We start from the raw sequence: 21,053 nt of genomic DNA, 5'->3' as shown, positions 1-21,053 counted from the left end.
AAGGGGAGATCGACAGTAACACATTCATAGTAGGGGACTTTAACACCCCACTTTCACCCATGGACAGATCATCCAAAATGAAAATAAATAAGGAAACACAAGCTTTAAATGATACATTAAACAAGATGGACTTAATTGATATTTATAGGACACTCCATCCAAAAACAACAGAATACACATTTTTCTCAAGTGCTCATGGAACATTCTCCAGGATAGATCATATCTTGGGTCACAAATCAAGCCTTGGTAAATTTAAGAAAACTGAAATTGTATCAAGTGTCTTTTCTGACCACAACGCCATGAGACTAGATATCAATTACAGGAAGAGATCTGTAAAAAATACAAACACATGGAGGCTAAACAATACACTACTTAATAATGAAGTGATCACTGAAGAAATCAAAGAGGGAAAAAAAGTACCTAGAAACAAATGACAATGGAGACACAACGACCCAAAACCTATGGGATGCAGCAAAAGCAGTTCTAAGGGGAAAGTTTATAGCAATACAAGCCCACCTTAAGAAGCAGAAAACATCTCGAATAAACAACCTAACCTTGCACCTCAAGCAATTAGAGAAAGAAGAACAAAAAAAAAACCCAAAGCTAGCAAAAGGAAAGAAATCATAAAAATCAGATCAGAAATAAATGAAAAAGAAATGAAGGAAACGATAGCAAAGATCAATAAAACTAAAAGCCGGTTCTTTGAGAAGATATACAAAATAGATAAACCACTAGCCAGACTCATCAAGAAAAAGGGAGAAGACTCAAATCAATAGAATTAGAAATGAAAAAGGAGAAGTAACAACTGACACTGCAGAAATAAAATAAATCATGAGAGATTACTACAAGCAACTCTATGCCAATAAAGTGGACAATCTGGAAGAAATGGACAAATTCTTAGAAATGCACAACCTGCCAAGACTGAATCAGGAAGAAATAGAAAATATGAAGAGACCAATCACAAGCACTGAAATTGACACTGTGATTAAAAATCTTCCAACAAACAAAAGCCCAGGACCAGATGGCTTCACAGGTGAATTCTATCAAACGTTTAGAGAAGAGCTAACACCTATCCTTCTCAAACTCTTCCAAAATATAGCAGAGGGAGGAACACTCCCAAATGCCTTCTACGAGGCCACCATCACCTTGATACCAAAACCAGACAAGGATGTCACAAAGAAAGAAAACTACAGGCCAATATCACTGATGAACATAGATGCAAAAATCCTCAACAAAATACTAGCAAACAGAATCCAAAAGCACATTAAAAGGATCATACACCATGATCAAGTGGGGTTTACTCCAGGAATGCAAGGATTCTTCAATATACGCAAATCTATCAATGTGATAAACCATATTAACAAATTGAAGGAAAAAAACCATATGATCATCTCAATAGACGCAGAGAAAGCTTTCGACAAAATTCAACACCCATTTATGATAAAAACCCTCCAGAAAGTAGGCATAGAGGGAACTTTCCTAAACATAATAAAGGCCATATATGACAAGCCCACAGCAAACATCATCCTCAATGGTGAAAAACTGAAAGCATTTCCACTAAGATCAGGAACAAGACAAGGTTGCCCACTCTCACCACTCTTATTCAACATAGTATTGGAAGTTTTAGCCACAGCAATCAGAGAAGAAAAGGAAATAAAAGGAATCCAAATCGGAAAAGAAGAAGTAAAGCTGTCACTGTTTGCAGATGACATGATACTATACATAGAGAATCCTAAAGATGCTACCAGAAAACTACTAGAGCTAATCAATGAATTTGGTAAAGTAGCAGGATACAAAATTAATGCACAGAAATCTCTGGCATTCCTATATACTAATGATGAAAAATCTGAAAGTGAAATCAAGAAAACACTCCCATTTACCATTGCAACAAAAAGAATAAAATATCTAGGAATAAACCTACCTAAGGAGACGAAAGACCTGTATGCAGAAAATTATAAGACACTGATGAAAGAAATTAAAGATGATACAAATAGATGGAGAGATATACCATGTTCTTAGATGGGAAGAATCAACATTGTGAAAATGACTCTACTACCCAAAGCAATCTACAGATTCAATGCAATCCCTATCAAACTACCACTGGCATTTTTCACAGAACCAGAACAAAAAATTTCGCAATTTGTATGGAAACACAAAAGACCCCGAATAGCCAAAGCAATCTTGAGAACGAAAAAAGGAGCTGGAGGAATCAGGCTCCCTGACTTCAGACTATATTACAAAGCAACAGTAATCAAGACAGTATGGTACTGGCACAAAAACAGAAAGATAGATCAGTGGAACAGGATAGAAAGCCCAGAGATAAACCCAGGCACATATGGACACCTTATCTTTGATAAAGGAGGCAGGAATGTACAGTGGAGAAAGGACAGCCTCTTCAATAAATGGTGCTGGGAAAACTGGACAGGTACATGTAAAAGTATGAGATTAGATCACTCCCTAACACCATACACAAAAATAAACTCAAAATGGATTAAAGACCTAAATGTAAGGCCAGAAACTATCAAACTCTTAGAGGAAAACATAGGAAGAACACTCTATGACATAAATCACAGCAAGATCCTTTCTGACCCACCTCCTAGAGTAATGGAAATAAAAACAAAAATAAACAAATGGGACCTAATGAAACTTCAAAGCTTTTGCACAGCAAAGGAAACCTTAAACAAGACGAAAAGACAGCCCTCAGAATGGGAGAAAATATTTGCCAACGAAGCAACTGACAAAGGATTAATTTCCAAAATTTACAAGCAGCCCATGTAGCTCAATATCAGAAAAACAAACAACCCAATCCAAAAATGGGCAGAAGACCTAAATAGACATTTCTCCAAAGAAGATATACAGATTGCCAACAAACCCATGAAAGGATGCTCAGCATCACTAATCATTAGAGAAATGCAAATCAAAACTACAATGAGATATCATCTCACACCAGTCAGAATGGCCATGATCAAAAAATCTAGAAACAATAAATGCTGGAGAGGGTGTGGAGAAAAGGGGACACTCTTGCACTGCTGGTGGGAATGTGAATTGGTTCAGCCACTGTGGAGAACAGTATGGAGTTTCCTTAAAAAACTACAAATAGAATTACCATATGACCCAGCAATCCCACTACTTGGCATATACCCTGAGAAGACCAAAATTCAAAAAGAGTCATGTACCAAAATGTTCATTGCAGTTCTATTTACAATAGCCAGGACATGGAAACAACCTAAGCGCCCATCATCGGATGAATGGATAAAGAAGATGTGGCACATATACACAATGGAATATTACTCAGCCTTAAAAAGAAATGAAATTGAGCTATTTGTAATGAGATGGATAGACCTAGAGTCTGTCATACAGAGTGAAGTAAGTCAGAAAGAAAAAGACAAATACCGTATGCTAACACATATATATGGAATTTAAGGGAAAAAAATGTCATGAAGAACCTAGGGGTAAGATAGGCATAAAGACGCAGACCTACTGGAGAACGGACGGAGGGTATGGGGAGGGGGAAGGGTGAGTTTTGACAGGGCGAGAGAGAGTCATGGACATATACACACTAACAAACGTAGTAAGGCAGATAGCTGGGGGGAAGCAGCCTCAAGGCACAGGGATATTAGCTCGGTGCTTTGTGACAGCCTGGAAGGGTGGGATGGGGAGAGTGGGAGGGAGGGAGACGCAAGAGGGAAGACATATGGGAACATATGTATATGTATAGCTGATTCACTTTGTTATAAAGCAGAAACTAACACACCATTGTAAAGCAATTATACCCCAATAAAGATGTTTAAAAAAAAAAAAAAAAAAAAGACCATATATGAAAAACCCACAGCAAACATCATTCTCAATGGTGAAAAACTAAAAGCATTTCCTCTAAGATCAGGAACAAGTCAAGGGTGCCCACTCTTGCCACTTTTATTGAACAGAGTTTTGGAAGTCCTGGCCACAGCAATCAGAGAAGAAAAAGAAATAAAAGGAATCCAAATTGGAAAAGAAGTAAAGCTGTATTGCTTGCAGATGAAATGACACTACACATAGAAAATCCAAAAGATGCCACCAGAAAACTACTAGAGCTAATCAATGAATTTGGTAAGGTAGCAGGATACAAAATTACTGCACAGAAATCTCATGCATTCCTATACACTAAGAACGAAAAATCAGAAAGAAATTAAGGAAACACTCCCATTTACCATTGCAACAAAAAGAATGAAATACCTAGGAATAAAGCTACATAAAGAGGAAAAGAACTGTATGCAGAAAACTGTAAGACACTGATGAAAGAAATCAAAGGCGATACAAACAGATGGAGAGATATACCATATTCTTGGATTGGAAGAATCAATATTGTGAAAATGACTATACTACCCAAAGCAATCTGCAGATTCAATGCAAGTCCTATAAAATTACCAACGGCATTTTTCACAGAACTAGAACAAAAATTTACAATTTGTATGGAAACACAAAAGACCCCGAATAGCCAAAGCAATCCTGAGAAACAAAAACAGAGCTGGAGGAATCAGGCTCCCTGACTTCAGACTATACTACAAAGTTACAGTAATCAAGACAGTATGGTGCTGGCACAAAAACAGAAATATAGATCAATGGAAAAGGATGGAACTCTCAGAGATGAACCCACAAACATATGGTCACCTTATCTTTGATAAAGGAGACAAGAATATACAATGGAGAAAAGATAGCCTCTTCAATAAGTGGTGCTGGGAAAACTGGAGAGCTATATGTAAAAGAATGAAATTAGAACACTTCCTAACACCATACACAAAAATAAACTCAAAATGGATTAAAGACCTAAATGTAAGGCCAGACCTTATAAAATATAAAACTTTTAGAGGAAAACATAGGCAGAACACTCTATGACATAAATCACAGCAAGATCCTTTCTGACCCACTTCCTAGAGTAATGGAAATTTTAAAAAATGTAAACAAATGGGACTTAATGAAACTTAAAATCTTTTGTGCAGCTTAGGAAACCATAAACAAGATGAAAAGACAACCCTCAGAATGAGAGAAAATATTTGCAAAGGAATCAATGGACAAAAGGTTAATGTTCAAATATACAAACAGCTCATGTAGCTCAATATCAAAAAAAACAAATAACCCAATCCAAAAATTGGCAGAAGACCTAAATAGACATTTCTCTAAAGAAGATACAGATTGCCAGCAAACACATGAAAAGATGCTTGGCATCACTAATCATTAGAGAAACACAAATCAAAACCACAGTGAGGTATCACCTCACACCAGTCAGAATGGGCATCATCAAAAAATGATGAGGGTGTGGAGAAAATCGAACCCTCTTGCACTGTTGGTGGGAATGTAAATTGACACAGCCACTATGGAGAACAGTATGGATGTTCCTTAAAAAACTAAAATTAGAACTACCATATGACCCAGCAATCCCACTACTGAGCATATACCCTGAGATACCATAATTCAAAAAATATACATGTACCACAATGTTCATTGTAGCACTATTTACAATAGCCAGGACACGGAAGCACCTAAATGTCCATCGACAGATGAATGGATAAAGAAGATGTGGCACATTTATACAATAGAATATTACTCAGCCATAAAAAGGAATGAAATTGAGTTATTTGTAGTGAGGTGGATGGGTCTAGAGACTGGCATACAGAGTGAAGTGTCAGAAAGAGAAAAACAAATACCGTATGCTAACACATATATATGTAATCTAAAAAAATGGTACTGTTGAACCTAGTGGCAAGGCATGAATAAAGACACAGAATCTAAAATCCTGCTTTCTGAAGCAGCTTTACTCTTTTAGCTTTTGTAGCTCACTGATCCACCACCAATCCCCATGTTTACTTATAATGTTGCCATCTTCACTCACTCCAATGCTGTACCAAGAAGCAGGGCACATGTCCTGGACTCCCTTCCACCATAGGGGACTTCTCTGGACCCTCAGGACACCCACTGAGTGGGATGAGAATTATTTAAAAGTCTCCTTGTTAATCCTGGTGTGTCAGGTCTGGTCTAGGTCTCAAGGGCCCTCTTGAACTCCAATAGCTTCAATAGCCTTCATGAGATATGGAGCCCTGTGGCCTACAGAAGGCTCCCAAAGTTCCAGCAGCAAGTGTGCAGAAAATCTGTACAGGGACTTTCTCTGTGCCAAGAAGCAAAACAATTCTTTAGCAAGTGCAGGAGACTTCCAGCCATTTTGTATCTCATAGCTGCAGTCTAGAAAATAACCTACACAACAAGGATCATGAAAAGAGCTATTTTATGAAAAAATGCCAATGAGGGTTCCAAGTGTTTATTTTAGAGATTTTAGAAGCCTTATTCAGCAAAAAAAAAAAAAAGTAAATCTACCTTCATTTAAAACTTTCTCAGTAATCTCCATTAACAAATATGATAGTATAAAAGAAAACAATGTTTTTCAACATAAATTTCAAAAAAAGCAAATATCCTTAATGGCTTATTGCTTTGATTATAGAAAAACAATTATCAGTACTTTAGCTAGATCTATTGATATTTTTAAAAATTAATTAATTTATTTAATTTTGGCTGCGTTAGGTCTTCATTGCTGCATGGGCTTTCTCTGGTTGTGGTGAGCGGGCTCCACTCTTCATTTTGGTGCACATGCTTCTCATTGCAGTGGCATCTCTTGCTGTGGAGCATGGGCTCTAGGCTCCCCAGCTCTAGATTGCAGGCTCAGTAGTTGTGGCGCAGAGGCTTAGTTGCTCCATGGCATGTGGGATCTTCCTGGACCAGGGATCAAATCCATGTGCCCTGCACTGGCAGGTGGGTTCTTAACCACTGTGCCACCAGGGAAGTCCCAAGATCTACTGATTCTTTACCCACTGGATTCAACTAACATCATTCTGAAAACTTGTTAGAGCTCTTGGGCAATTACATAGAGAAAATCTCTCTTGGATTATGTAAACAAAGGAAACACAGAAATGTTAACAATCAGAAATTATTGTTGAATTATTACTAATCCTAAATTTTTCTTTTCTCTTTGAAACTACTTCCCCACAACACAGATGATAACAATGTATAACAGAAAAAGAGACTTGAGTTTCTCTTTTTTACTTTTTTTTTTTTTAACAACTGATTATCAATTTATTTAAAATGTTGATTTAAGCATCTGCAGTGGTGACTTCAACCTCGACTCCTGGCTCAATACTGATAGACGTGATCTGCTTGAAAATTTCAGAAGGACTGTGCAGGTCAATGAGTCACTCATGGATCCTCAACTGGAAACGATCTCAAGTCTTAGAACCTTCACCACAAGGAGTTTTCCTTGTAGTTATTCTCAGAGTCTTGGTAGGCATCCGAACGATTCTTCTCCTTAGCGTCTCTGATCAGTTCAGCACATACCTTCTCCAAAGACTTCAACGTTGCGGTTGGTGAGGGTGATTCTAATCCGGTGAATCGCCACCTCTGGCTCCACGGCGGTCCGGTACCTGTAAAGCCATGGCTGCGGCATGGCTTCCTGACCAACTTGTTCCTCAGCGAGGACGAACAGCGGTGAGTCAGGAGCATGAGTGGGTGGCCTGAGGCTCTGCTGCAGCAGCGACCGCGTCTTCCTCCAAGAGCTCTCCTGTGTCTTTATGAGGCAAATGTGAGTGAACCAAAAAAATTCCAGAGAGTACCCACAGAAGAGAAAAAATGAAAAATATTAAATCCAAAAAAATTCACAAAAAGTTAATGCTCCAATTGCTTCAACTTCACTTGAATAAATAAAGGTTGGCTGTAATTGTTAGAAAATAAAAATATTTTGCAGGGTTTCAGATTCCAACATTTCGGAAGGATTATAGATTGGCAAGAAGAGACCACAAACTCACATGTATACAGGCACCCACATTTATGCGGAGTAAGATTAATTTCTGATTTAATTAAATAATGATTCAGAACACAGGGTCGTCCCACAGGGCAGAAGCAGATGCATCCTCCCCAGTCTAGTTCTCATGGTGACACTTGATGCATGACCATGCATCCAGCAACATTAAATCTCTTGACCTCAGAGTCATGCTTTCTCTTTAGCACATATTCAGTTATTTGATGCTTTCCAGCATCATCCTGAACTTTATGCCTTTCAAACACTCAATTGATTCCTATTCATTATACCCACAGGACTCATTCCCTCACTTGTTTCAGATTATTTATCAAATATTACTTTATCAGACACAGACTACCCTGTATAAAAAGTATTCTCATAATTTCTCTATCTCTCGAATCTTATTTTACTTCTCTTCAAAGTACATATCACCATATTATTTTCCTGGTTTTATGGTTTGCCTCCCCCACCCCATCAGAACATAAGCTTTCTGAAATCAGAGACCCTGTCAGTTTTGTTCATTGCTATATCTTTAGAACAGAAAACAGTGCCTGGTAGACAGTAACCCCTCAATAAATATTTGCCTAATACATGAATAAATAATTTGTGAAGAAGAGAATCAACTCTATTTTAGATATGTTGAAATTGAAGAGCTTGGAAACATGGGTTAAAAATGAAGAAAGAGATTTAGCAGCTACCCACCTAGGTGTGATAAATGAAGCTAAATGAAACTGATAAGAGTAGGTGAGTTCCTTCAGGTAAAGAAAAAGTGCTAAGAGAGAATAAAATGGGACTAAGTAGAGAAATCTCATAGAACCCTTGTTTTTGAATGAAGGTATAGAAGAGAATTCAGTTAAAGGTATGGGGAAGAGGCCTTCAGAGAAATAAAGAACGATCCTAAGGCATACAGTTCCAAGAGGCAGAAGATGGTCAATCGAGCCCAAACCTACAGAGAAGAACAGCCAGATAAGGAGCAGCTGGATTGGTAGGAAGTCACTGATGACTTCTGAAAGACCAGTTTTGGAATAGGGCAGAAACTAAGTCTCAGTGCCTTGAGATATGAAGAGGATGGGGTGAAAATGTGGAGGCAGAGAGTCAAGAGTCTCTTCATCTCCCCTGAGCTTCAAGAGTACCTGAAATATTTGTTGAATAAATGAGTACATAGATAAATGAATACAGTTTTCTCCCCAGAACCAAGACAGCACATAAATTGCAGCTGAAGTCATGAGATTAAAATGGTAAACAAAACACTCTTTTCAACAACATAGGTTGTATAAAAATATTTCCCTAATCAAAATCAATTTTCTCAGTAGTTTTCCCTCAATAAACATACAGTTTATTCCTGTAACTCATTTTTAAGTGAGCTCCTATGACTTTCATTTGTACCTTGTTTTTTATTTTTGTTTAAAATGCATTCTTGGTTAATGGAGCCTTTAGAAATTTACCTCGAGGTCCCGACTCTGTCTCAGTGGGGACTGACCCTTGTTTTCTTTGGAATTGATAGCCTCTCAGCTGTGCTCCATTGATTTAGCTTCCCAGGTATGCCAGAGGCCACCCTGATGCGTGAAGGAGTATGTCCTGAAGTGAACTAATAAAGGGCCTAGTTAGGAAGGCCCTTCTTCTTCCACAAGAAGAACCACCAAATAGTTACATGAAGAAACACATTTCTAGTGGGGTTTAAATATAAATTATAATTAAATTTCTTGCTTTTCTGAACCCACAGCAAACTTATCTTAATCTGTCCCTGGGGTTCTCAAATAAGAGTGTGCATCAAAATCACCTGGAGGAGCTGTTCAACCACAGACTGTTGGGCCATACTCCCCCAGTTTCTGATTCAGTGGTCTGGGGTGGGGACAGATAATCTGCACTTCTAACAAGTTCTCAAGTGATGTGGAGGCTGCTGGACAGAACCACACTTCCAAGAACTACTGTTCTATGCAAACTGTATATATATTTTCATAATAATTTTTCCCCTACTTTCCTGTTGTCCTTCAGAGAAAAGGAGTCAAATTCTCACCCCAGCACTACTTCCCTGGTTTCTGTCAGTTTCTCTTGTGGAAAAAAATTTAAAGCTTTAAAAGCAAGAACAAAGTGATGTTAGGAGTAACCAAGCCTGGGTTTTCAGCTTCTACTCATTTTTAAGTGGAATGAAGGTTTTATCTTAGTCAATAAGATGTTAGTGTCCCTTAGGGAAAAGAAGATGGTGGTATGACACTCCTGATTTCATATTACACTACAAAGCAAAAATAATTAAAACATCATGGTATTGACAGAAAAACATATACACAGATCAGTGGAACAGAACTGAGAGTTCAGAAATAAACTCACACATAAATGGACAGTTAATTTACAACAAAGGAGCAAAGAACATACAATGGAGAAAGGATAGTTTTTCAATAAACAGTGTTGGGAAAATTGGACAGCCATATATAAAAAATGAAACTAGACCACTATCTTACATCATACACAAAAATAAACATCAAGACTTGAATGTAAAACCTGAAACCATAAAACTCCTAGAAGAAAACATAGACAGCACACTCTTTGACACTGGTCTTAGCAACATCTTTCTGGATATGTCTCTTCAGGCAAAGGAAAAAAAAGCAATAATTAAAAGGACTACATCACACTCAAAACTTTTGCACAGCAAAGGAAACCATCAACACAATGAAAAGACAACCTCTAAATGGGAGAAGATATTTGCAAATCATATATCAAATAAGGCGTTAATATCCAAAATATATAAAGAACTCATAAAACAACAAAAAGCCTGATTTAAAAATGGACAGAGGATCTGAATAGACATTTGTCCAAAGAAGACATACAGATGACCAACAGGCACATGAAAAGATGTTCAACATCACTAATTATTAGGGAAATGAAAATCAAAACCACAATGAGATACCACCTCCCACCCATTAGAATGGATATTATCAAAAAGGCAAGAAACAAGTGTTGGCAAGGTTGTGGACAAAAGGGAACCCCCATGCACCATTGGTGGGACTGTAAATTGGTGCGGCTGCTGTGGAAAACAGTATGGAGGTTTCTCAAAAAATTAAAAATATGTATGTGTCACACCCAGTCTTCCAATTTATCCCTTCCCATGCCTCTTACTCCCCAGTAACCATAAGTTTATTTTCTACATCTGTAACTCTACTTTGGTTTTGTAGATAAGTTCATTTGTAGCCTTTTTTGAGATTCCACATATAAGTGATATCATATGATATTTGTCTTTTGCTGTCTGACTTACTTCACTCAGTATGAGAATCTCTAGGTCCATCCATGTTGCTGCAAATGGCATATATATACAGTAGATAACTAATAAGGACCTGCTGTATAGCACAGGGAACTCTACTCAGTACTCTGTAATGGCTTATGGGGAAAAGAATCTAAAAAAGAGTGGATATATGTCTATGTATAACAGATTCACTTTTCTGTATACCTGAAACTAACAGAACATTGTAAATCAATTATACCCCAATAATTTTTTTAAAAAAAATTACAAATAGAACTATTACATGATACAGCTCTTCTACTTCTGGGTATTCATCTGAAGAATATAAAAACACTGGTTTGAAAAGATATATGCCCCCTATGCTCACTGCAGAATTATTTACAATAGCATATATATATATATGTATATATATATATATATATAGCATATATATATACTACTATATATAGTATATATATATATATAGCATATATATATAGCATATATATATAGCATATATATATATACTACTATATATAGTATATATATAGCATATATATATATATATATATACTACTCAGTCATAAAATATAAGATGCAATCTTTCCATTTGCTACCTTGAGCATATTATGCAAAGTGAAATAAGTCAGAGAAAGACAAATACCATATGATTTCACTCACATGTGGAATATAAAACAAGCAATAATAAAATAAAACAAGCAAAACAAACACACAGATACAGAGAACATATTAGTGACTACCAGAAGGGAAGTGGGGTGGAAGAGGGTGAAATGGGTAAAGCAGGTTAACTGTATGGCAATGGATGGAAACTAAACTTTTGGTGGTGAGCACACAGCAGTGTATACAGAAGCTGAAATATAATGTTGTATACATGAAACTTAATGTTATAAACTGTTACCTTAATAAAAGAAAGAAAAAAAAGATGTTAGTGCCACTTAGAAAATAAGAACTCAAATGAAATCATACAAATATAGTTGAACTATCTAGCACTAAAAAGTGATTCTTTTTCATTTGCAAAACATGCATAAAATAAACACTTGTCCCCATCAAAGTCCTTAATACTATTTAGAAATGGAGGGTGGTATTCATAAAATGACAAAAGAAAATAATACTCATTTTCCACATTGATCTTTATTTTTCCATTTTTTATTTTGTTTTTAAGTCAAAGAAGAAACAGCACACTTAGAGTCTAAACAATCTAAAGGTAGACTGTAATGCTTAAATTGGGACCTTCACAATTAAATTATTTTTCTTCCTTTACTCAAGGTATTGACAAAGAGAAGAGCATGGTATCCTAAGTAGGGCATAATCTGACTGTGCAGAGCTGATGGGGCAAGTCATGTGAGGCTCTAAGTGAGCTTCTTACCTGCTCTACACTTGAGCAATTCCAAAGAGATTAGGGTCACGTTGATTAAAACATTTGTAAGAACAAATTAATATTCGAAGTGGTACCAGCTGTAGATTTCTGCTTATTTTCCAGTTCTAAAAAGTAAAGATTAAAAATAAAATTAAGGCAGTACTCAATAAATATTTTTGAATAAAATAAATATTAACTATCTCAGAGATTTCAGAACATTGATTTCTAAAGAACACACTAAAGTATTTATGCTTGATTTGCTCTTTTCCCACACACATATAAACAAACTTAACTAGCTAAGAAGGGCATATGCAACACTAAACAACATTCAATGATAAAAGATTATCTACACTTTTATCCAAAGATATTATTACATTGCCTAGCTGCAAAGTGTTTGGGATGAAGGTGAAAAAATATACAGAATCCACACAAACCTGACTCTGATCTACAGGGATGCTAAGTTGATCAATCAGCAGAGACTAATTGAACACTCAGTAGACATCTCAGTTTTACCTGTCTAGCATCCATTTCTCATGGAAATTAATCTTGCTAATACTCTGTTCATTGTCTGCAATGTTCATTAAGATCTTCACTGGCTGGGTTTCAGGCAAGTTGACCAATATATGACTTAAGTTTTTGTACTTAAAATATCTCTGATCTTAACTTCTCAATGTACAAAAAAAAAGGCAGTCAAATACCCTGTCAGCCAACTTAGTGTACATGTCCTGACCACTATTTTGAAATAATGGCAACCTCAAAGCTTACTATTTATATGGTTTTTTTTTTTTTAACTTTTTTTTTTTTTTAACATCTTTATTGGGGTATAATTGCTTTACAATAGTGTGTTAGTTTCTGATTTATAACAAAGTGAATCAGCTATACATATACATGTGCTCCCATGTGTCTTCCCTCTTGCGTCTCCCTCCCTCCCACTCTCCCCCTCCCACCCCTCCAGGCTGTCCCAAAGCCCCGAGCTAATATCCCTGTGCCTTGCGGCTGCTTCCCCCCAGCTATCTACCTTACTACGTTTGTTAGTGTGTATATGTCCATGACTCTCTCTCGCCCTGTCAAAACTCACCCATCCCCCTCCCCATATCCTCAAGTCCGTTCTCCAGTAGGTCTGCGCCTCTATTCCTGTCTTATCCCTAGGTTCTTCATGACATTTTTTCCCCTTAAATTCCATATATATGTGTTAGCATACGGTATTTGTCTTTGTCTTTCTGACTTACTTCACTCTGTATGACAGACTCTAGGTCTATCCATCTCATTACAAATAACTCAATTTCATTTCTTTTTAAGGCTGAGTAATATTCCATTGTGTATATGTGCCACATCTTCTTTATCCATTCGTCCGATGATGGGCACTTAGGTTCTTTCCATCTCCGGGCTATTGTAAATAGAACTGCAATGAACATTTTGGTACATGACTCTTTTTGAATTTTGGTTTTCTCAGGGTATATGCCCAGTAGTGGGATTGCTGGGTCATATGGTAATTCTATTTGTAGTTTTTTAAGGAACCTCCATACTGTTCTCCACAGTGGCTGAACCAATTCACATTCCCACCAGCAGTGCAAGAGTGTCCCCTTTTCTCCACACCCTCTCCAGCATTTATTGTTTCTAGATTTTTTGATCATGGCCATTCTGACTGGTGTGAGATGATATCTCATTGTAGTTTTGATTTGCATTTCTCTAATGATTAATGATGTTGAGCATTCTTTCATGTGTTTGTTGGCATTCTGTATATCTTCTTTGGAGAAATGTCTATTTAGGTCTTCTGCCCATTTTTGGATGGGGCTGTTTGTTTTTTTGTTATTGAGCTGCATGAGCTGCTTGTAAATTTTGGAGATTAATCCTTTGTCAGTTGCTTCATTTGCAAATGTTTTCTCCCATTCTGAGGGTTGTCTTTTGGTCTTGATTATGGTTTCCTTTGCTGTGCAAAAGCTTTGAAGTTTCATTAGGTCCCATTTGTTTATTTTTGTTTTTATTTCCATTACTCTAGGAGGTGGGTCAGAAAGGATCTTGCTGTGATTTATGTCATAGAGTGTTCTTCCTATGTTTTCCTCTAAGAGTTTGATAGTTTCTGGCCTTACATTTAGGTCTTTAATCCATTTTGAGCTTATTTTTGTGTATGGTGTTAGGGAGTGATCTAATCTCATACTTTTACATGTACCTGTCCAGTTTTCCCAGCACCATTTATTGAAGAGGCTGTCCTTTCTCCACTGTACATTCCTGCCTCCTTTATCAAAGATAAGGTGTCCATATGTGCGTGGGTTTATCTCTGGGCTTTCTATCCTGTTCCACTGATCTATCTTTCTGTTTTTGTGCCAGTACCATACTGTCTTGATTACTGTTGCTTTGTAGTATAGTCTGAAGTCAGGGAGCCTGATTCCTCCAGCTCCTTTTTTCGTTCTCAAGATTGCTTTGGCTATTCGGGGTCTTTTGTGTTTCCATACAAATTGCGAAATTTTTTGTTCTAGTTCTGTGAAAAATGCCAGTGGTAGTTTGATAGGGATTGCATTGAATCTGTAGATTGCTTTGGGTAGTAGAGTCATTTTCACAATGTTGATTCTTCCCATCCAAGAACATGGTATATCTCTCCATCTATTTGTATCATCTTTAATTTCTTTCATTAGTGTCTTATAATTTTCTGCATACAGGTCTTTCGTATCCTTAGGTAGGTTTATTCCTAGATATTTTATTCTTTTTGTTGCAATGGTAAATGGGAGTGTTTTCTTGATTTCACTTTCAGATTTTTCATCATTAGTATATAGGAATGCCAGAGATTTCTGTGCATTAATTTTGTATCCTGCTACTTTACCAAATTCATTGATTAGCTCTAGTAGTTTTCTGGTAGCATCTTTAGGATTCTCTATGTATAGTATCATGTCATCTGCAAACAGTGACAGCTTTACTTCTTCTTTTCCGATGTGGATTCCTTTTATTTCCTTTTCTTCTCTGATTGCTGTGGCTAAAACTTCCAATACTATGTTGAATAAGAGTGGTGAGAGTGGGCAACCTTGTCTTGTTCCTGATCTTAGTGGAAATGCTTTCAGTTTTTCACCATTGAGGATGATGTTTGCTGTGGGCTTGTCATATATGGCCTTTATTATGTTTAGGAAAGTTCCCTCTATGCCTACTTTCTGGAGGGTTTTTATCATAAATGGGTGTTGAATTTTGTCAAAAGCTTTCTCTGCATCTATTTATTTATATGTTTTATAAACAACTTTTGAAGTTGTTTATAAACAACATAGCTCTCAGAGAGAGAATCCAAAACAGAGTCACAGTTTAATTTGTTGATAATGCTACTTAGTTTTATCATAACCCACTGGTCTATCATCATCACAATCCACACTGAGAGATTTCATTACTGTTCTGTTCACTCTTCCACAAAAGAACTCTGAGGGCCTATTCAAAGGTTCAAGCACCTAAGCATAGTTATTAATCCATCCTTGAGAGAGTTTTCAGCTCTGGTGATAAATCAATGGGGAGCCAAAGCCATACATCATATCACATTTACATCCACCTCCAACAGTGACTAGGAAGGGCTCAGAGAATACACGGCACTATTCTAACAAGTATTTTGGATGAAGGTGAAAAAATGGAATCTCTACAAATCTGACTTCTTTCCTAGAAGTTTACGTGATCAACCAGGAAACATTTACTGAAATTCCCAATGGGCATCTTGTTTTTGCCTGTCAGCATCCATTTCCCATCTGCCAGCACCAAAGCCCACCTTTTCCTTTAAGGAACTACCCATTCTCCAATTTCAGTGCAAATGTCATGAAAGAGAGAGGGCAACTGATCCCACCCCCCATCTCAAGACATAACCATGTAACTCAGGCCGAGCACATGACCCAAAACCAATAATCATCAGCCCCAAAGCTTTCCCTGAATCTACTGAGAGAAGGAAGCTCTTCCTCTACTACCAGAAGGCATACTTTAGGGAGCTCTCACCTGAGAGCAAAGCCAAGACAAAGGAAAGCAGGAGGACAAATTCTCGATGAAAAATTTGGATACCTGATCCAGCAGGACTAAATATGTAGCCAGACCCATCCCTGGACCTTCTTCATCACTTGAATTAGTGTTCAGTTTCTTTAACTTGCAACCAAGAGTTCTGAAAAATTACAAACAACCAAAAACCTGCACCCTGTTAGACAAAGTGGCAAAGATACAAAGATATATAACAAACAATTCCTGCCTCTTAGAACCTTTCAGCATCTAGTTGGAAAGATAAGACATAAACACAAAAAATAACTAGAGGGCTTCCTTGGTAGCGCAGTGGTTGAGAATCCGCCTGCCGATGCAGGGGACACGGGTTCGTGCCCCAGTCCGGGAAGATCCCACATGCCACGGAGTGGCTGGGCCCGTGAGCCATGGCCACTGGGCCTGCGCGTCCGGAGCCTGTGCTCCTCAACAGGAGAGGCCACAACAGTGAGAGGCCCACGTACCACAAAAAACAAACAAACAAAACAAACAAAAAAATAACTAGAAACATAAGGCTCAATACAATGATAGGTTCTATATGAGTACAGAGAAAGGAGACACCACCACAAGCTGCATATTAAGCAACACTTTACAATATAACAAAACGGTGAACTAGATGTTGAGGGATGTCCAGGATGTGGCTACCTGGAAAAGTTATGAAAGAACATTTAGAAAAGGTGAACTATGAGAGCAGTAATTCAAGAATGTGCATTTGGTAACTGGGGAAAAAATACAGTATAAACAATAAATGGATCATAAAATCTTGAGTCATGGGATATCAACAATAAGCATATTAGTCCAGGGACAAAAAGAATTCATAAGTAGTTGTTCAATGATAGACACATTATGTATAATATTTCAGATCTACTTTATATGAGATCATATTGATTAATTAGATTATAATGGCTTAATGTTAAAATTGTGCTTGAAGAACTAGTGACAAAAGCCAAAACCTAAATGTGGCCTTTTCCTTTTCCGTATACATAGTAGATAACCCTCTCATCCAACAAGCTATTCTTGTCCACTACTGTAACACATCTCATCTAGAACTAAAGGGCTATTAAAATAAACCATGCTATATGAACTTCACTCAACTTCTGTTTAAGAAACTAGGACAGAGGAGGTAAAAGACAAACATACACCAAGGAATTAAACGTGGCCATACAGCTATCAGATTTGCTTTGTCCAGTTTCTCCATGAGGTGAAAAGTTTATAATAGAAATTACTAAAGGCATTTTCTATTTCCACTGTGGTTTTAGCTGTTTTCCCTTGGGTCATTAAGAAATTGTATGCGCAGTTTCCTTTGGCTCTTGTTGCAAGCAGAAACACAAAATGTCTGTGTCCCTCATTCCCCTACTTGAGGGTATTATTGTTTAGTTAATTAGAATACAATGTTTTATTAAACTTTTTTTAAATTTGTGGTACCAATCTGTACTTATAGTTGTCACATTCATGGTAATCTATGTATAGGTTCAAACATTTTGACTGCTTCAAGCAGTCATTCACCAGTTACATTAATATTTTTTGAAACATCTTTATTGGAGTATAATTGCTTTACATGTTGTGTTAGTTTCTGAGGTACAACAAATGAATCAGTTACATGTATACATATATCCCCACATCTCCTCCCTCTTGCATCTCCTTCCCACCCTCCCTATCCCACCCCTCTAGGTGGTCACAAAGTACCGAGCTGAATTCTCTGTGCTATGTGGCTGCTTCCCACCAGCTATCTATTTTACATTTGGTAGTGTATATATGTCAATGCTACTCTCTCACTTTGTCCCAGCTTACCCTTCCCCCTCTCTGTGTCCTCAAGTCCATTCTCTACAACTGTGTCTTTATTCTTGTCCTGGCCCTAGTTTTTCAGAACCATTTTTTTTTTTAAGATTCCATATATATGTGTTAGCATACGGTACTTGTTTTTCTCTTTCTGACTTACTTCACTCTGTAGGACAGACTCTAGGTCCATCCACCTCACTACAAATAACTCAATTTCATTTCTTTTTATGGCTGAATATTATTCCATTGTATATATGTGCTCAATTTCTTTATCCATTCATCTGTCGATAGACACTTAGGTTGCTTCCGTATCCTGGCGATTGTAAATAGTGCTGCAATGAATATTGTGGTACATGACTCTTTGAATTATGTTTTTCTCAGGGTATATGCCAAGTAGTGGGAGTGCTGAGTCCTATGGTAGTTCTATTTTTAGTTTTTTAAGGAACCTTCATACTGTTTGCCCTAGTGGCTGTATCAGTTTACATTCTCACCAACAGTGCAAGAGGGTTCCCTTTTCTCCACACCCTCTACAGCATTTATTGTTTCTAGATTTTTTTCATGATGGCCATTCTGACAGGTGTGAGATGATACCTCACTGTACTTTTGATTTGCATTTCTCCAATGATTAGTGATGCTGAGCATCCTTTCATGTGTTTGTTGGCAATCTGTATATCTTCTTTGGAGAAATGTCTATTTAGGTCTTCTGCCCATTTTTGGATTGGGTTGTTTGTTTTTCTGATATTGAGCTACATGGGCTGCTTGTAAATTTTGGAAATTAATCCTTTGTCAGTTGCTTCGTTGGCAAATATTTTCTCCCATTCTGAGGGCTGTCTTTTCGTCTTGTTTAAGGTTTCCTTTGCTGTGCAAAAGCTTTGAAGTTTCATTAGGTCCCATTTGTTTATTTTTGTTTTTATTTCCACTTCTCTACGAGGTGGGTCAAAAAGGTTCCTGCTGTGATTTATGTCATAGAGTGTTCTGCCTATGTTTTCCTCTATGAGTTTTGTAGTGTCTGGCCTTACATTTAGGTCTTTAATCCATTTTGAGTTTATTTTTGTGTATGGTGTTAGGGAATGTTCTAATTTCATTCTTTCACATGTAGCTGTCCAGTTTTCCCAGCACCACTTATTGAAGAGGCTGTCTTCTCTCCATTGTATATTCTTGTTTCCTTTATCAAAATAAGGTGACCATATGCATGTGGGTTTATCTCTGGGCTTTCTATCCTGTTCCATTGATCTATATTTCTGTTTTTGTGCCAATACCATACTGCCTTGATTACTGTAGCTTTGCAGTATAGTCTTAAGTCCATGAACCTCTTCCTCCAGCTTTGTTTTTCTTTCTCAAGATTGCTTTGGCTATTCAGGGTCTTTTTTTTTTTTTTTTTTTTAAGAAGATGTTGGGAGTAGGAATATATTTATGTATTTATGCTGTGTTGGGTCTTCATTTCTGTGCAAGGGCTTTCTCTAGTTGTGGCAAGAGGGGGCCACTCTTCATCACAGTGCACAGGCCTCTCACTATTGCGGCCTTTCTTGTTGCAGAGCACAGGTTCCAGACGCGCAGGCTCTGTAGTTGTAGCTCACGGGCCTAGTTGCTCTGTGGCATGTGGGATCCTCCCAGACCAGGGCTCGAACCTGTGTCCCCTGTATTAGCATGCAGATTCTCACCCACTGTGCCACCAGGGAAGTCCTCAGAGTCTTTTGTGTTTCCCTAAAAATTGTGAAATTTTTTGATCTAGTTCTGTGAGAAATGCCATTGGTAGTTTGATAGGGATTGCACTAAATCTGTAGAATGCTTTGGGTAGTGTAGTCATTTTCACAATGTCAATTCTTCCAATCCAAGAACATTGTATATCTCTCCATCTGTTTGTGTAATCTTTAATTTCTTTCATCAGTGTCTTATACAGGTCTTTTGCCTCCTTAGGTAGGTTTATTCCCAGATATTTTATTCTTTTTGTTGCAATGGTAAATGGGAGTGTTTCCTTAATTTCTCTTTCATATTTTTTGTCATTAATGCATAGGAATGCATGAGATTTCTCTGCAGTGATTTTGTATTCTGTTACTTTATCAAATTCATTGATCAGTCCTAGTAGTTTTCTGGTAGCATCTTTAGGAATCTCTGTATATAGTATCATGTCATCTGCAAACAGTGACAGTTTTACTTCTTTTTTTCTGATTTGGATTCCTTTTATTTCTTTTTCTTCTCTTATTGCCATAACTAAAACTTCCAAAACTATATTGAATAATAGTGATGAGAGTGGGCAACCTTGTCTTGCTCCTGATCTTAGAGGAGATGGTTACAGTTTTTCACCATGGAGAATGATGTTGGCTGGGAACATATTTTACCAAAGGCCATTATCAGCTTTGTATTGAATAGGAAACTTTGCATGTGATTATTCTCTAACTTAATACTTACTATTTCTGATATAATATCTTTCATGGCTAGTAATTGTTTCCTGGAAATTTTACTGAGAAAAATGGACTCATCATAATTCCTTGGTAACATAGTTTTCCATCGAGAGTCATCGAACTCAATAATGTTATATGAGAAAAGAATGTCTCTAATACCTTATCTCTTGATACCCATTTAAGTTTCTATTTTCATTTGTGGCATCATCTCCAGTATGACATATATTTCTACCAGTATAAAATATGTCCATTTGAAATAAGCTTTTACAAAGGAATTACAACACACATTCTTATAGTAGACATGTCTTCACAAACCTCAATTAATAAAACCTTACAACGCTGTCAAAGATAATTACTGCTTTGGTCATTGTTTACAGTTAGAAACTGAAACACTAAAAGATCCTTTCTGTCAAGCCAAAGTCAGAGAAGAGGCAAAGGAGTCGGTCTATGATTAGACATGCTTTTATATCTTTTTAC

General features: G+C 37.1%; 1 protein-coding gene and 1 pseudogene across 2 annotated transcripts in view; both read right to left on the bottom strand.

Moving 5' to 3' along the window:
* Nucleotides 1–7,118: 7,118 nt before the first annotated feature.
* LOC116742227 lies at nucleotides 7,119–9,635 on the bottom strand (annotated as a pseudogene).
* Nucleotides 9,636–12,198: 2,563 nt separating this feature from the next.
* The window catches only part of LRRC69 (leucine rich repeat containing 69), a 95,338-nt gene continuing 86,483 nt past the window's right edge, over nucleotides 12,199–21,053 (bottom strand). The window contains exon 8 of one of the 2 annotated variants that reach the window (XM_032610326.1): nucleotides 12,199–12,536. In XM_032610326.1, the coding sequence (XP_032466217.1) occupies nucleotides 12,426–12,536 (111 nt within the window). In that variant the 3' untranslated portion in view covers nucleotides 12,199–12,425. The remainder of the gene's footprint in view (nucleotides 12,537–21,053) is intronic. The other variant, XM_032610327.1, reaches the window with a different exon arrangement.

Source organism: Phocoena sinus, chromosome 17 (genome assembly GCF_008692025.1).
Source record: "Phocoena sinus isolate mPhoSin1 chromosome 17, mPhoSin1.pri, whole genome shotgun sequence".
NCBI lineage: Eukaryota > Metazoa > Chordata > Mammalia > Artiodactyla > Phocoenidae > Phocoena > Phocoena sinus.
This window is presented reverse-complemented; position numbering and strand designations above follow the sequence as displayed.